We start from the raw sequence: 14,324 nt of genomic DNA on the forward strand, positions 1-14,324 counted from the left end.
GTCAAGCAGACATCAGAAGCAGAAATATATCTTAAGGCTTCTACCGGGCTGTTACAGAGTCAATACAGAGGTTTTTGCTGCAGAGTTCCTGCCTTAACTAAATAGTTTGCCTCCTGGAATAAATAAGAGGTGTGCCACCATAAATAAACAACAAATGTTTCCTTGGGACCTTGATGGAAGCTCTCATTTCTTTTTCTTCATGTCACAGAGCCTTGAAACTACTCACTGTGAATATCCTTCAGGGCTTGATCTCTCACTCTCTCTTTTTTCTTTTTAATTTGTGTTATTCTTCAAAGTATGCAGCAGCACTGGTAAGGGGCAGAATGAAGAAAGGGTCAAGAGAGATTAAAAGAATAACAGACTGAGGTGAGGAGGCAGAGGGTGGAGGATGCTGGTGTGCACTCGCAGCAGTACCACAGAGTCATTCTGTGCAGGCAGGTCATTCTAGGAGCTCTTTTCTCTCACTATGTTTCCTAATTAAATGTTTTCAGAAAATATTCCTCAGTTATGACAGCCCTGGGAACCTAATGCTCTCTGCTTAGATGTGCTTTTACACATTCATGAGTTGTGCAGTCTGTGTTGTATCTGAAGGACTCCACCTGCAGAGATGGGTGGTGAATGCAGGGAGGCAGCTGGACAGACATCATTAACACCCCTGACAGGTAGAGCAGCTCACTTTGCCAAGCCATAATTCTCACTACTATGGACAGTAACTGCTTTAATTTGTTTGTTCTCAGTTCTGTGATTGTCCCTTATAAAGTACAAGTGACGTTCCAGAGAGAGAGTGAGACTTTCTCCCTGGTGGAGGTACTTCTGAGATTAATAAACCTGGAGTAGGTTTTATTTGTCATTTCAGCTTGCCTACTGTTCTTGGTACCACTGAAGAGGCTGCAGGAAAGAGAATGCAGCTGGGGCAGCCCTCAGCCCAGGTGGACAAACTGTGTTAGAGCTGTGAGGAGCAGACCTCACCTTAGCCTTGCAGGACAGAGAGGGTAGATGGAGTGCAGGTTGCCTCCCGGAAAGCAATAATATGCAGTGAGGGATTTAGAGCGTACAAACATCCTCCTTTTGTTTTGTCTTACCTGATGAAGTTTCGTTCATTTGGAAGACTTTGGTTCTGTGTGTTTGGTTTGTTTTTTTTTTCCAAATACACAGAATTTTTTTGACAAAGGCTGTGAATCATTAGATTTCTGCAAGCAATCGCCTAAGATTTCAGACCACACATAAGTTACTGCTCAGGACATTGGAGGTGCTCAACAAACGTGAAGTTGTGCCTGTTGCTATTGATATGGCTCCTCAAAGGATGCTTAGCATAGATACGGAGTTCAGCTGGTCAGGTGATAATTTTAAGGTAAAGAATACACCTGTGTGCTTCAACCTTTCTACGTTCTGCCTCTACTGGCATGAAAATCTTTGATCTGTTGCTGAACCTGGAAGGATTATTCTTCCAGACCTTGTCACCAAAATGCTTTTTGTACATTAATATGAGCAATATGAACAAGATTAAAAAAGGTATATTGCATGATCTGTGAGTAGTTCAATGCAAAAGTTAATCAAGCAGGAGTGCATAATAGCATCTAAACTTAAAAAGGGAGCAAAAATCCCCAAACTCTTCCTTTGTTTAGACTATTTCCTTATGTTCCTCTGCTCTTAACTTGCTGTAATAATTGATTCTCCTTCTAAAATACAGTTGGACTAAGGATACTTCAGTCATGTCTGGCAGTGCTTTTGGGATTTGTGGAAAAGCATAGAGCAGAAATCTTAGAATCACAGAAAGTTAGGAGTTGGAAGGGAACTTTAAAGGTCTTTGAGTTCAACCTCCCAGCCAGAGCAGGATCACCTGGAGTCACCTGCATCTTGTAATGATGCTTTGGGAATCAGAAGCAGTATCAGCTTTTCTGCTCTTCTTGGGTGATATTCCACTGGACACTGAGGCAGCATCTTCAGGACAGAATTCCTCTGTAATTCAGGGACTCCTGCAGCCAGGACTGCAGTGGGTTTTCTGTCCCACTTCCTCATGTCCTCCTCATGGTCACACAAGTAAAGCCACAGGGTGCACCATGGTGTGTCACTCCCAGATTGATTCCCTTGGAGTGGGAAGTACCTGCTCCTCATGGCTGAAAAACAGGACTGTACAGGTGGGGAGTAGAACATGTTCTGCTTGAGTTCATAGACCTCTTGAAACAGCTTCTTCCCAGCTGAAACAGGCCTGGACAGAGAAAGAGAGATATTCTCTCTTTCATTGCTGAGGCCTTCTGTTTGCTTTAGCCACTTACTGTCCTTAGCCATCTTCCAAACCCAGAGACAGGAACTGTGCAAGCAGCCCTGGCTCTTTCTCTCATTCCCCTGATGGTTCTTGTTTGTTCTTATCCTTTGCAGGACAAGCTGCTTTCCCTCTAGGTTTCTTTTTCCATACGGGAGGAGTTGCTACTGGCATAGGCTGATTTTCTGCTGCAGCCATGTCTGCTGGCCCAGAGACCTTCTCTTGCTCCTGAGCACTCTGAACACTGATGAGAAGAGTTCAATATGCAGGTGCTAATCCCCAACACACTGCAAAGATTTCTGTCTTTCAGGAACTCCTGGGCTGGCAACAGACTCTTTCCAAACAGTTCACTGGCTTGTCAGTATTTTGCACTTGCTTAGGGATGAGTTTCCAAACCACCGGAGGACTCCACTGCCCTACGAATTTACTCAGACATTCCCACACACCTTGCCACTCAGCACTATTCAGCATGGGGGCAGATTCTCAGTGATACTCTTGAAAAAGTCCTGTATTGCTTTGCACAAACCCTGGCCTGCTCGTAGCCAAAACAGGAGTATCAGAGCTGTGAGCCATTGCCCTGAGATAAAGCTCCTCACCAGAAGGAATTAGATACAAAATGCCAGCACACTGGAGTCAGCTGCCAGCGGGAAGCAAATTCTCCAGGAACATAGTGAACACAGCGCAGGGAATCAAACTATATAAAACTCTTTTAACAAGCTTCAAGCCTTAATTGAATGCCCTTGTTATCTCTCCTTTTTGTTATCTCAATCCTTTTGTTTCCTGCCAAAATCTGTCTGTCTTAATTAAGACAGCAGCTTCTCATGCCACGAGTTGGCACCAAAGAATGTGATGATTTGAATCGCAACAAAGTGGGTCAGACCGACCCAGCAGGTTCACCTGGCTCCTGTCCCAACACAGCAGCAAGGGAAAAGTAGCACTCAAAAAGTTGGGATTGAGGCAAAACCAAAATGAGGTAAAAATAGAGTTTACTGATCAAAAAACATGGTACAGAAATGCGCAATTCCCTCAGCCTGTTTGCAGAACAAGCACCAGGTAAAGCGGCAGAAGCAAGAAGGCCAAAAGCCCAACCCAGGGCTGCCATCCATGTGGAAAAGACAACACCCAAGGACCTAGAAGCCGCAACCAGAACAGGAAGGCTTCCATGTTGCAATCTGAACTTCAAGCCCCAGAATACTTGGCTCCAGCCAGCACTGACATTTTGAAGCTGACATGAGGCAGGATGGTGTGGATAGCAGCAGCAGGTTCAACTCAGTCCATGACAGTAGGTCATGCAGAAACGTGTCCAAGCAGGTTTTGAAAGTCTCCAGAGAAGGAAACTCCACAACCTCTCTGGGCAGCTTCTTCCAGTGCTCTGTCACCTTCACAGTGAAAAAGTATTACCTTATGCTCCTGTGGAACCTCCTCTGCTCCACTTTGCACCTGTTGCCTCTTGTCCTGTCTATGGAATATCATTGGAGCAGAGCCTGGCTCCATCCTCCTGACACTGCCCTTCACATCTTTATAAACACAAATTAGGTCACCCCGTAGGCTCCTCTGCTGTAAGCTAGAACCGCAGCTCCCTCAGCCTTTCCTCAACAGGGAGATGTTCCACTGCCTTCAGCATCTTTGTGGCTCTGTGCTTCACTCTCTGTGCTGGAGTGCCCTGTCCCTCTTGAACTGAGGGACCTAGAACTGGCCACAATAATCCAGATATGGTCTCAGCAGGGCAGAGTGGAGGAGGTGAAGAACCTCTCTTCATCTACTCGCCACAGCCTGTCTAATCCACCCCAGAATGCCATTGGCCTTCTTGGCCACAAGCGCACGTTGCTGGCTCATGGACATCCTTCTGTCCTCCAGGACCCCCAGGTCACTTTTCCCTTCACTGCTCTCCAGCAAGTCAGTCCCCAACCTATGCTGGTCCATGGAGTTGTTCTTTCCCAGGTGCCAGACTCTCCCCTTGCCCTTGTTGAACTTCATCACATTTCTTCCTGGCCAACTCTCAGCCTGTCCAGGTCAGGCGGAATGGCAGCACAGTCCTCCTGTGTCAGCCACTCCTCTGAGTTTGGTATCATCAGCAAATTTGCTGACAGTGCTCTCTGTGCCCTCATCCAGGTCATTGAATATATTGAACAGCTCTGCTCCCAGTACTGACTCCTAAGGGACTCCACTAGATACATGCCTCCAACTAGACTGACCCACTGACCACAACTCTCTGACTTCTTCCCTTCAACCATTTCACATCCACCTCACACTCTGATCATCCAGACCACACTGCCCCATCTTAGCTGCAAGGATGTTGTGGCAGACTGTGTCAGATGCTTTACTGAAATCAAAATAGACCACATCCACAGCTCTACTATCATCTATCCACCTGGTTATGTCCTCATCAAAGGCTATCAGGTTGGTCAGACATGACCTCCCCAGGATAAAACCAAGCTGAAGGCTCCCAGTGACCTTCTTGTCCTTGATATTCCTAGAGACAGCGCTGATGATGAGTTGTTCCATTACCTTCCAGAATGGTCTGTAGTTATCCAGGTCCTCCTTCTAGCTCTTTTTGAAGACTGGAGTGGTGTTTACTTTCCTCTAGACCTCAGGCACCTCTCCTGTTCCCTGTGACTAGCTCCAGCAGTAATTCAAAAGTTATGTAAGTTTTAGGTTATCTGTACTGTTGCTCAGTGTGTGTTCTCTCACTGTCTCACCTTTTCCTTAGCACACTTCTTTTAGTTGGGATTTGTTACGTGTTAACACAAATCTAGACTACAAAAGCTTGTGTCTCTGTAAGTCCCAGGTACAGTAACCTGATAGAATGAACCTGCATGTTGCATTTTCTTGGTTTATTTTTATGGTTTTATACTGTATAGTAATAAATTGATTTTTGAAAGTTTCCAGTTTGTCAGTGTGAAGGCAATAAACAGTACTGTGATGAGGGCTTGCCAGCAGCTCTTTAAAGAGGGAATAAGATGTTGTGTGCTTGACACTGTAATGTTCCTATGATGTATGTTTTCCTTCTGTAGGATGGTTCTCCCTGCTTGTAGGCAGGTCTCTGTCCTTGACAATTGTCACTTTCTGTGCCTGGCATCTGTAAATACAGTAACAGCATTAACAGTGGCTTCTGTACCTCAGGAGTAGTTTTCTTGTACTGATGGTACATAAGGGAAAGGATGCAAGAAAAGTCCTTATGTTGCCAGAGTGCTGTTTGTAGAACTGTAGAAACCAGAATTTAAAGAAATAATTACTTAAAAGAGCTGAGTGAGTGTAAGTAGTGAGTGTGAATAATAATTGAAATCTAATGTGGGGGGGAAAAACCATGGTTGGAACTGAAGTCAAGGAGGGCTTTTGCTAGTTTCATGTATACTGCTATTATATTTCTGGTTTCTGTCCAGCAGATTGCTCTAGAGATGTCTCACAGAGAGCTTGGTACTGTGGGATGATCAACTGGCCTTTTTTGCACGGCATTCCTGTGTTCTCTGGGTTACATTTGTGTGGCGAGTACATGAGATTTATGGGGTGCCAGACTCTCCTGCAGGATTTACTGACTTACTTTGCTGTGAATGGCAAAATGTTTACTACATTGAGTGTAGCAACTTTAGGGCAGTAGGTACTAGAGAAAACATTTGCCTTGTCTCCTTATTTTCTAAAGCTGCTCATGGTGAGGACAGGAGCAGGGAACAAGAGAGAAGTGAACTGTTCTGGTGTGGGCTGCCTTCTTCCTGCTGCTGTTTCTGTCTGAATGGCAGAGAGGAGGCTTTCTTTATCTGTATATGCATGCAGCTCGCTCTACCGTCACTGGGAGAAAGACACAGGTTCTTATCCCTGTGTCTAGCTGTTGGCACTTGTCTAGGCAGAGCTTTGCAGAGGCTAAGCTGAACACCATTCTGTGACCACAAATGCAGCCTAAATACTGATACTGCTGTGTTCAGTTCAGAGGGCAAAGATCTCCACCTGAGTCGTAACTAGGAATTTTATCTTCTGAGAAGCTAATCCTGTAGGGCAAAACATAGTACAAAAAACTACTCTTTTAGTCCCCTCATTTCCTTTTTGGATTTCCAGAGGGTATATTGTGTCAACCTGCCTCATCTATCTGTAGTTAAAACTTCGCAAACAAAAGGCATCACAAAAATGGAATGAGGACCTAGAGCAGCTACACAGCTACACTTAACACTCAGGCACTTGGTTTCTGTACGTGTGAGCCTTTACTACAGCTTAATACTTAAAAATTCATGAGTTGATTATTTGTGCCTTGAATTTCATATTTACTCTGAATTTCTGTCTCTAACCCTTGGATGAATAGAATGGTAAATCTCTTTTCAGAGTATACTGGTAAGGACAGGTAGTGCTTGGCATCCCAAAATTTAATGACAACCAAATACCAATAACTTGATGTTGTACTAAAAATAGTATGTTAATGCCTCATACAAAGCTATGAGTAAACTTGGAAAGATACAAATCCATCACTGACTTGCAAAAAAAACCCCAAAAATACAGAGTTATATCTAAGGTATTACTTTCAGTTCTGTTGTTTCTTTGTTTGTTTGGGTTTTTTTACATTAAATATTCATGATCCTGTGAAAACAGAGACCAGTGACAAATGCATTTCTACCTGGACAACTATTTCGTACAATTTCTCACTGCTCCCATGTTGGCAGAAGACATTTCTGTGGCGCCCTCTGATATGCATGTGGTGGATGTGATTACTCAGGTAAATGCTTCTCATGATTCTTTTTTTTTATTTTCTATTTTTTTTCCCCTTTTTTAATGTATCTTTTAGGATGTTCTGAATAACTTGGGTTCCTGTGAGTTGGATGAAGATGACCTAATGCTTGACCTGGAGTTCCTAGAAGAACAACACCACCATCATTCTGGTAAGTCAGATAAATATGCAATGTTTTCAGCTAGTGGTGGTTATTACTACAGAGATCTGAAGTCAATGTGTTCAGTATAATTACTTGGAAACAAACAAGTAATTTTCTCGGAAGGGGAAGAGCAGTTTGCATTTTGTAATTATTTCTAAGTGCATTTGCCATTTAACAGGAAGATCCTTATTACACTGTGTTTAGACTTCATATGGTCAGTTACGAAGTGGAAGTGACTTTTTTACAGCTACAGAAGAATTCCAGCACCAGCAGCAGACCCTTCTAGATACTTAAAATGACTCCTGCTTACCCCAGGCAGTTACCAAAAAGACCAATGCTGATGTAATTGCAGTTCCATTTTGGTGTGTGCTAGAATAATATGCTTCAAATACAGAAGGTTTGACTTGAGACACGGATGTGACTTGATGTTTTCTGTCACAGCTGGCTAAGGCAGCGTTGCAGTACCTTGGTTAATAGTAGTAACCAAGTTCAATTCACATTGTGTTCAGAACAGTTTTTATAACAGGATTATGCAAGAAATCCTCAGTAAGTTGAGACACCTGCGGTGGGGAATCTTGCATTTCCTTTGGCTGTGACATGGGATAGTGTGGGGCCCAGTTTGTGAACAGAAGTCCTGGTAACTCTGAAGGGTTCAGAGAGGTTTGAAACATACATGAGATTTGTACTCGATCACAGGCGGAGGTATGAGTTTGTGCTCTGTTGTGATACTCCGTTATGACAATGACATGCTTTCAAGCAGGAGCAGTTCTCATCCTGCCTTCTACCTGCTGTTTTCTGATCCCTTTTTCTCCATTTACCCACTTCAGTACCTATAGTGCACATTGGTGCTGACTCCTATTGCAATGGGGTTTATGAGACATGCCTGCTGGTGCATGCCATCTTCACTGCTGAACTTGCCTTTGATGCAAACAGATAAACTGCTTGAGTTATGCTCCTCTTTCAAATGTTCTCTGTATGGTAGTTCTGTAAGCATCTCTGAATTATCCCTATGATAATTTATTTAACTGCTATATTGTACTTTAAAATCTGTTTGCCTATCTGCTTGTAGGATATGTTTTTTATTCTATTTCATTGGGTAGAAAGCAGAATAGTCAGAGAGCATGGAGGGTTCTAGCAGCAGCATGCATGTGATCGTAGTTCCCTGAGCTACTGGGAGCTAGGAAGCAACAAATTAACTGCACAGAAATGGCCCCTTCTGACCAGTACTGAATAATGCTATCACCTGGTGAAGAAACATAGGCCAAAAAGCTTCAAAACTAAACAGTGCATTTTGTATGAAATCATTTCGTTTAGACTTGTTCATTCCCTGGACCTTTTGGAAGCAAAAATAACTGGCAGAACCATTTTCCTTCAGTAAACTTCCCTGATGTGTTGCATTTCGCATCCCTGGCGTTTCTCTCCTTTTTTTCTTTCTTTGTTCTTTTATCTTTATAAAGAATTGAGTTAAAGTGGATGGAAAAGGTACATCCAATATATTAATATAAAAATTTGTAGCAGCTTCTGAAAGAGGTAAGATCATAAGGCCTAAATAGTCTTTGAAGAGGAGACTCAGGGGTGACCTTATTGCTGTCTACAACTACCTGAAGGGGGGTTGTAGACAGGCAGAAGTTGGTCTCTTCTGCCAGGCAGCCAGCACCGGAACAAGAGGACACAGTCTCAGGCTACACCAGGGGAGGTTCAGGCTGGAGGTCAGGAGGAAGTTTTACACAGAGAGAGTGATTGCCCATTGGAATGGGCTGCCCGGGGAGGTGGTGGAATCGCCATCACTGGAGGTGTTCAGGAGGAGACTTGACAGGGTGCTTGGTGCCATGGGTTAGTTGATTAGGTGGTGTTGGATGATAGGTTGGACGTGATGATCTTGAAGGTCTCTTCCAACCTGGTCTATTCTATTCTATTCTATTCTATTCTATTCTATTCTATTCTATTCTATTCTATTCTATTCTATTCTACTCCTGACTTGTTATCCAGAGCAAATAAAATGCTTTTAAAACAGAACTATCTACATTTCTCCTTGACGAATGGTGGTCATTTCTGTTCTGAGCAGTAATGCAGAGATACAGAATTGCAGAATTAACCAGTTTGGAAAAGGCCTTCGAGGTCCAGTCAACTGAACCAGGGCACCAAGTGCCTCATCCAGTCGGTTTTTTAAACACTTCCAGGGATGGTGACTCCACCACCATCAGCCCATTCCAATGCCAGTCTCTCCTTCTGGAAAGAATTTCTTCCTAACATCTAACCTAAACCTCCCCTGGTGCAGCTTGAGACTGTGTCTTCTTGTTCTGTCACTGGTGCCTGGGAGAAGAGACCAACCCCCACCTGGCTACAACCTCCCTTCAGGGAGTTGTAGAGGGCAAGAAGGTCTCCCCTGAGCCTCCTCTTCTCCAGGCTAAGCAACCCCAGCTCCCTCAGCCTCTCCTCACAGGGCTGTGCTCCAGACCCCTCCCCAGCTTTGTTGCCCTTCTCTGGACACATTTGAGCATCTCAACATCTTTCTTAAATTGTCATTAAACACAAAGGTGTTCATCTTATTAGTATTTGCTCTTTGGTTTGTTTGGGGGGAGGCCTAGCTCTGGGGGGAGGAAGCTTAGTATTTTTGAGTTAGTCAGTTGATACAATTTCACCAAATAAAGCTGATGTCTTCATGCTGAGTTAAAATCTGACACAAAATGGTTAGATGTGGTTGTTTTTAGGTCATTGTCTTAATTCATGTCAAGATATTGAGATAAGAGCCCCAATCTTCAGAGTCTTTTAGCACTTACATACCACTGAAGTGTAAAAGCCCTGGAGTCAGTTAGTGGTATAACATTTTTGACAAGTGGCTTTTCTGATCACTATATTCAGCTGTGGCACACTTCCAGGATTTATGACTTTTCGACCAAAATTCCTTTTAGCAGTTCCATATCAATCTCTTCTCTGTTTTTTCTGTTGGTCTTTTTTTGTTTTCTCCAGCAGACCTCTCCATTCATACCTGAATAGAATTCTGCTAAACATCTTACATTTAAGATGTATATTATTGATGCACTGGAATACAAAAGCGATCAAGTGATCATGGTCACGATGTGGAGCTAGATGATTGCAGAACTTTAAACTTCTATAAACTCATTAGATTGGAAATGATCATATTTCTGGGCATGCACATATCAGCTATTGCAGATAATGGGAAGCAAAATGTACTTTCTTGCCCCTTTCATAAACAGAAAGCAAACAGATTCCGCACGGAGGATGAGCCAGTACTGCTCTGATAGAATTTCTTATTGTAATTGAATTTGGATAGACCCAAAGGGCTATCTAATTATTTCAGTATGTGACCAGCTTGGAAACAAGAGTAGATGATTTTCCATAGTATCTGCTAGTAGCTGTTTGGACTCTTTGTAGAGGCTCCTTTAAGATGATGGGCTTGATACTTTACTGTGGCTGACTTCATGAGAAATCATTCAAGACAATACTGGACTACAGATCTGTGGGCTTCCTCATCCCTATGCAATGCTGTCCATTGTATATGGAATGTTGAAGATTGCGTGTTTTACATATTTAATACTTATTGCAGCAATATTTGTTTGCACTCCTAACAAGGTCTTTGTTTCTGTAATACTGGCAAGGGACCTGTCTATCTGACATCCACTCATGTGTTGTCCTGAAGTCGCCCGGGAGTTCATGCGTGTGCTTCTAGAGAGGTTATTGGAATGAAGGGATTGAGGAGGATGAAAATATGACAGGAAATGCTCCCTTGGTTTTTTTCTTCTTCTTTTTTTTTTCCCATGGAAACCTTAGATTTTTCTTTGCTGGAAGTGAACACTACTCTGACTATTGGTAGTGCAACAAAAATCCCATTGATATTTTACATCCTGATGGTGATTCTAGCATTTCTCTGGTTAAAGCAATCAGTCCTAGAGCCGCATTGCAATTCACTTGTGCCCCACTTTGTCCTTTTGTAAAGAATTCCGTGGGGAATTGCTATTGGGGGAAATGTACCAAGAGAAGCTCCATTCAGTATTGTAATAAATACAATGAAATATGAAGAGAGATAATTGGACAAGAAGTCATTTCTTTCTTCAAGTGTTAAAGAAGGATAGCTGATGAACCAGGAAAGTGCCTATTCTTGGAGAAGCTGTGAACATCTCTAAAAAGACAGATTACAGAAATACCAGAGCTAACATCACATCTTCAACTAAAACAAACTTAAGTATCACAAACTATTCCTTGGTCAGGAGGCTGTATGCTGCAAGCTATATTGCTGAAACATAGTAGGTCTCAAGTGTTGCACCAGAGTGGATGGGTTAGTTAATGGCAAATGGAGAAAGTCTCTTTACTGCCATATGGAGCTCCAGATCTTTAGAAACTCTTCTTAGCGAAGGGCTGGTAATGCCATAGCTCAGCAGATTCTGCTTTTAGCTCGCGTTGTTCAAACAAACCCTGGGTTTTGCTAAGGTGATGATACATCTTTCTGAATTTCTATTGAAACTGACAAGATAATAATTTATTAAAATGAAGAATTTGTATTGATCTACTATCATTTTAGTGGCCATTTATGAATAGAAAGTAAGATACTATTGGAAGGACTTCTGGAAGAAATAGCTATTAAGGAGTGAATTTTAAAAGAGGAACTAGGAGCCAACTGGCAGCCAAGGAGATGTTGTTCCAGAAAGTGGAACACTTTATTAATCAGAAAGGAGAATGAGACAAAGATCTGTCGTCTCTTTCATTGTTCCTGGTTTTTTTTTTATTGTATTTTTGTTTTTATTACTGCAACCCATTTTTCACTTGTGTTCTTGTTCTGTCCTCTCAGCTTTTCCCTAATGAGCTGGTTGCCTTCCAGAAGCATCCTCATGAAATGGGGTTCCTGCAGAAAGGCACCATGAACCCTGAGGAGTACTGAAAAATTACAGACTATCCTTAACTTTTTTCTCTATAATCATACAGTTCAGGATCAGGAGATACTGGCAAACCTCATGTAGATGTTTCTACTTGACATGAACTTCTGTGCCTGTCTAGTCTTAGCATGGCTTTAGAAGTCTCAAATTCCCTCATTTCTGACCTTCTCTGAGTTTACTGTGTTCATTTACTACTTTTGCTTCTGTTTTAATGGCTGTGTTGCTGAGTTGAAGCCTTTAAGACAGAGACATTTAATTATCCCACCTAAACCAATTGCTTTGAAATTTAACAAAATAATACTTATATATAGTATTTAGTGAGGGGAGACCACTACTGCATACAAATGCATAATACTCATCAGCCTGATCTGCTGAGATTTTGGCATTCTGTTCTTAAGCTAAAATGTTCAAAACTAAGCATAATATGACATACATGATGAGCCTTGAGGGTACTTTTTTATTACTCTAAGTAAATGAGACTTTAAAAATATGCTACAGTGTTGATTTCCTGTTGTAAAATAATGAAGTTAGTGGTTTCCATAGCGGGAAACCATTGCCAGTTTATAGCAAGTGACAGCATTAATTTAACCTCATTCATTTCCCTTTCCCCTGGTGAAACATGACTTACTTGATTCCAAGTATTGATTACCCAAATATATAGGAAGACCTTCATATTTAGTGATCTAAGCAGTGGGGAATGGGCAGCTGTGTTTTTGTGGTGTTGTGTCACAGCCTATTGGCAGCACAAACCCTCAAGTATGGTTGTGGTTGTCAAGAAAACACAACTGCACTACACAGCCTTTTCTAAAAGTTCACCCAGGCATAGCTAGCCAAGGTCCCTTGTCATTTCTTACCTCTTTGCTGTCAGTGTCATAAGACTGGTGCCTCTGCATCTCTCTACAGAGCTGTATGTAGCTGGGATTTGTGGGAAATGGCCTGGCTGCAGCTGAGGGTGTTGCTCACAGTACAGGATATTAAGCACATGTGCATGGCACCTCCTGTGGTGAAGAGGTTATTAAATTTATTAATATGAAATATGAATTATGAAAATATTATTTTTTATTAATTATCAAACTCTTAATAACTGATGAATCACCAACTTATATACATGCTCTAGTGCACGTTCGTGAAATACATTCCACAAGTGGCTTAATGTTATGATTATAGCTTAATTGAACTAGTTACAGACTATTTCTATATTTATATAACGAAGGGTGCGGTTCCGCCGCATGGCCACTAGAAGGCGACGCGGCGAGACGCGGGCGACTCCTGGCTATACACAGCAATATTGCAATCTTTCTATGCGTCAGCGCTCACTCTGCTAGACGCGGATACTTTGAACTGAGTGCTAGTGGATGGAAAACACGTGGAAGATATTAGATTCCCTCCAGACAACAGGGATCAGTCCTGGTCGGGGGCGGCCCCTGGGGTCGGCCCTCAAAGTCGGCTCGCACGGCAGGGCAGGACGACAGTGGCCAGTAGGCGGGCTTGGATGACGCGGCAGCAGGCAAAGCTATGGGGTCGGCCCAACCACGGCAATTCTCGGGGCTGATGCAAACAGCCTCGGGGAGAGAATGCGGCTGAGTTAGGCGGCGGATTCTCGTTTACTGAGCTTAAAGGAGCAGCGGGACTCTCGGAGTGGTCCCGGGTTCGGTGCAGTATAGGCAAAAACAATGCTTTAGTCTTCCCTGAGATTCACAGGGCTCAGAGTGGCACACGTGGCGGCTCCTCTCCCGCTATGGGGAGGCTAGGCATACGTGGACTTGGTATCAATCAAGTCCCTTCTCCCCGTTAACTGGGCAGATCTTACCCTTGGGGGTCGGTCCAGTCCTCCAGTGGCACGGTGGGCTCTCCCGGTCGGTACAACTGGCTGTATTGACACTAAGGTTCTCCCTCTGGGCTTCTTCACAATGCAGAGGCTTTCAGTATGCATGCATGTATAACAGAAGCTAAGAACAATAAGCTCAATGGCAAAGGCTGCAGCTCGAGAGTTGCTCTCTTGAGCAAGCACAGAGACAAAGTGAATGAGGGGGCAACTTGTTTACCAACTGGGGTGATACTTATAGATTCCTCGAGGCTGGGCTTGACCAATGGGCACTCTCATAAACAACTGGCTTCAGCCTATAGAAAGCATGAAGCTAGAATTATGCCCATACTTGGTGTCAGCATGAGCACTGCATGCGCTGGGTGCGTGCTGGCCTGGCTAATGCCTTGGCTTTTGTCTTCCTCCTGGAGGAGGGGGAACTTGCCCGCATGCTGGGACAAGATTCAGTATCTGGGCATAATGTGCCTTCACCACACCTCCACATCAGGCTC

General features: G+C 43.2%; 1 protein-coding gene across 4 annotated transcripts in view; it reads left to right on the plus strand.

The window, feature by feature from the left end:
- CCSER1 (coiled-coil serine rich protein 1) overlaps positions 1–14,324 on the plus strand; it is a 556,842-nt gene that overhangs the window by 145,788 nt on the left and 396,730 nt on the right. For all 4 annotated transcript variants that reach the window (XM_068136765.1, XM_068136762.1, XM_068136763.1 and 1 more), the window contains one exon: positions 7,032–7,125. In XM_068136765.1, the coding sequence (XP_067992866.1) occupies positions 7,032–7,125 (94 nt within the window). The remainder of the gene's footprint in view (positions 1–7,031; positions 7,126–14,324) is intronic.

The sequence above is a fragment of the Melanerpes formicivorus genome, unplaced genomic scaffold, assembly GCF_026170545.1.
Source record: "Melanerpes formicivorus ecotype bairdi unplaced genomic scaffold, bMelFor1.0.p_v2 SCAF_4, whole genome shotgun sequence".
NCBI lineage: Eukaryota > Metazoa > Chordata > Aves > Piciformes > Picidae > Melanerpes > Melanerpes formicivorus.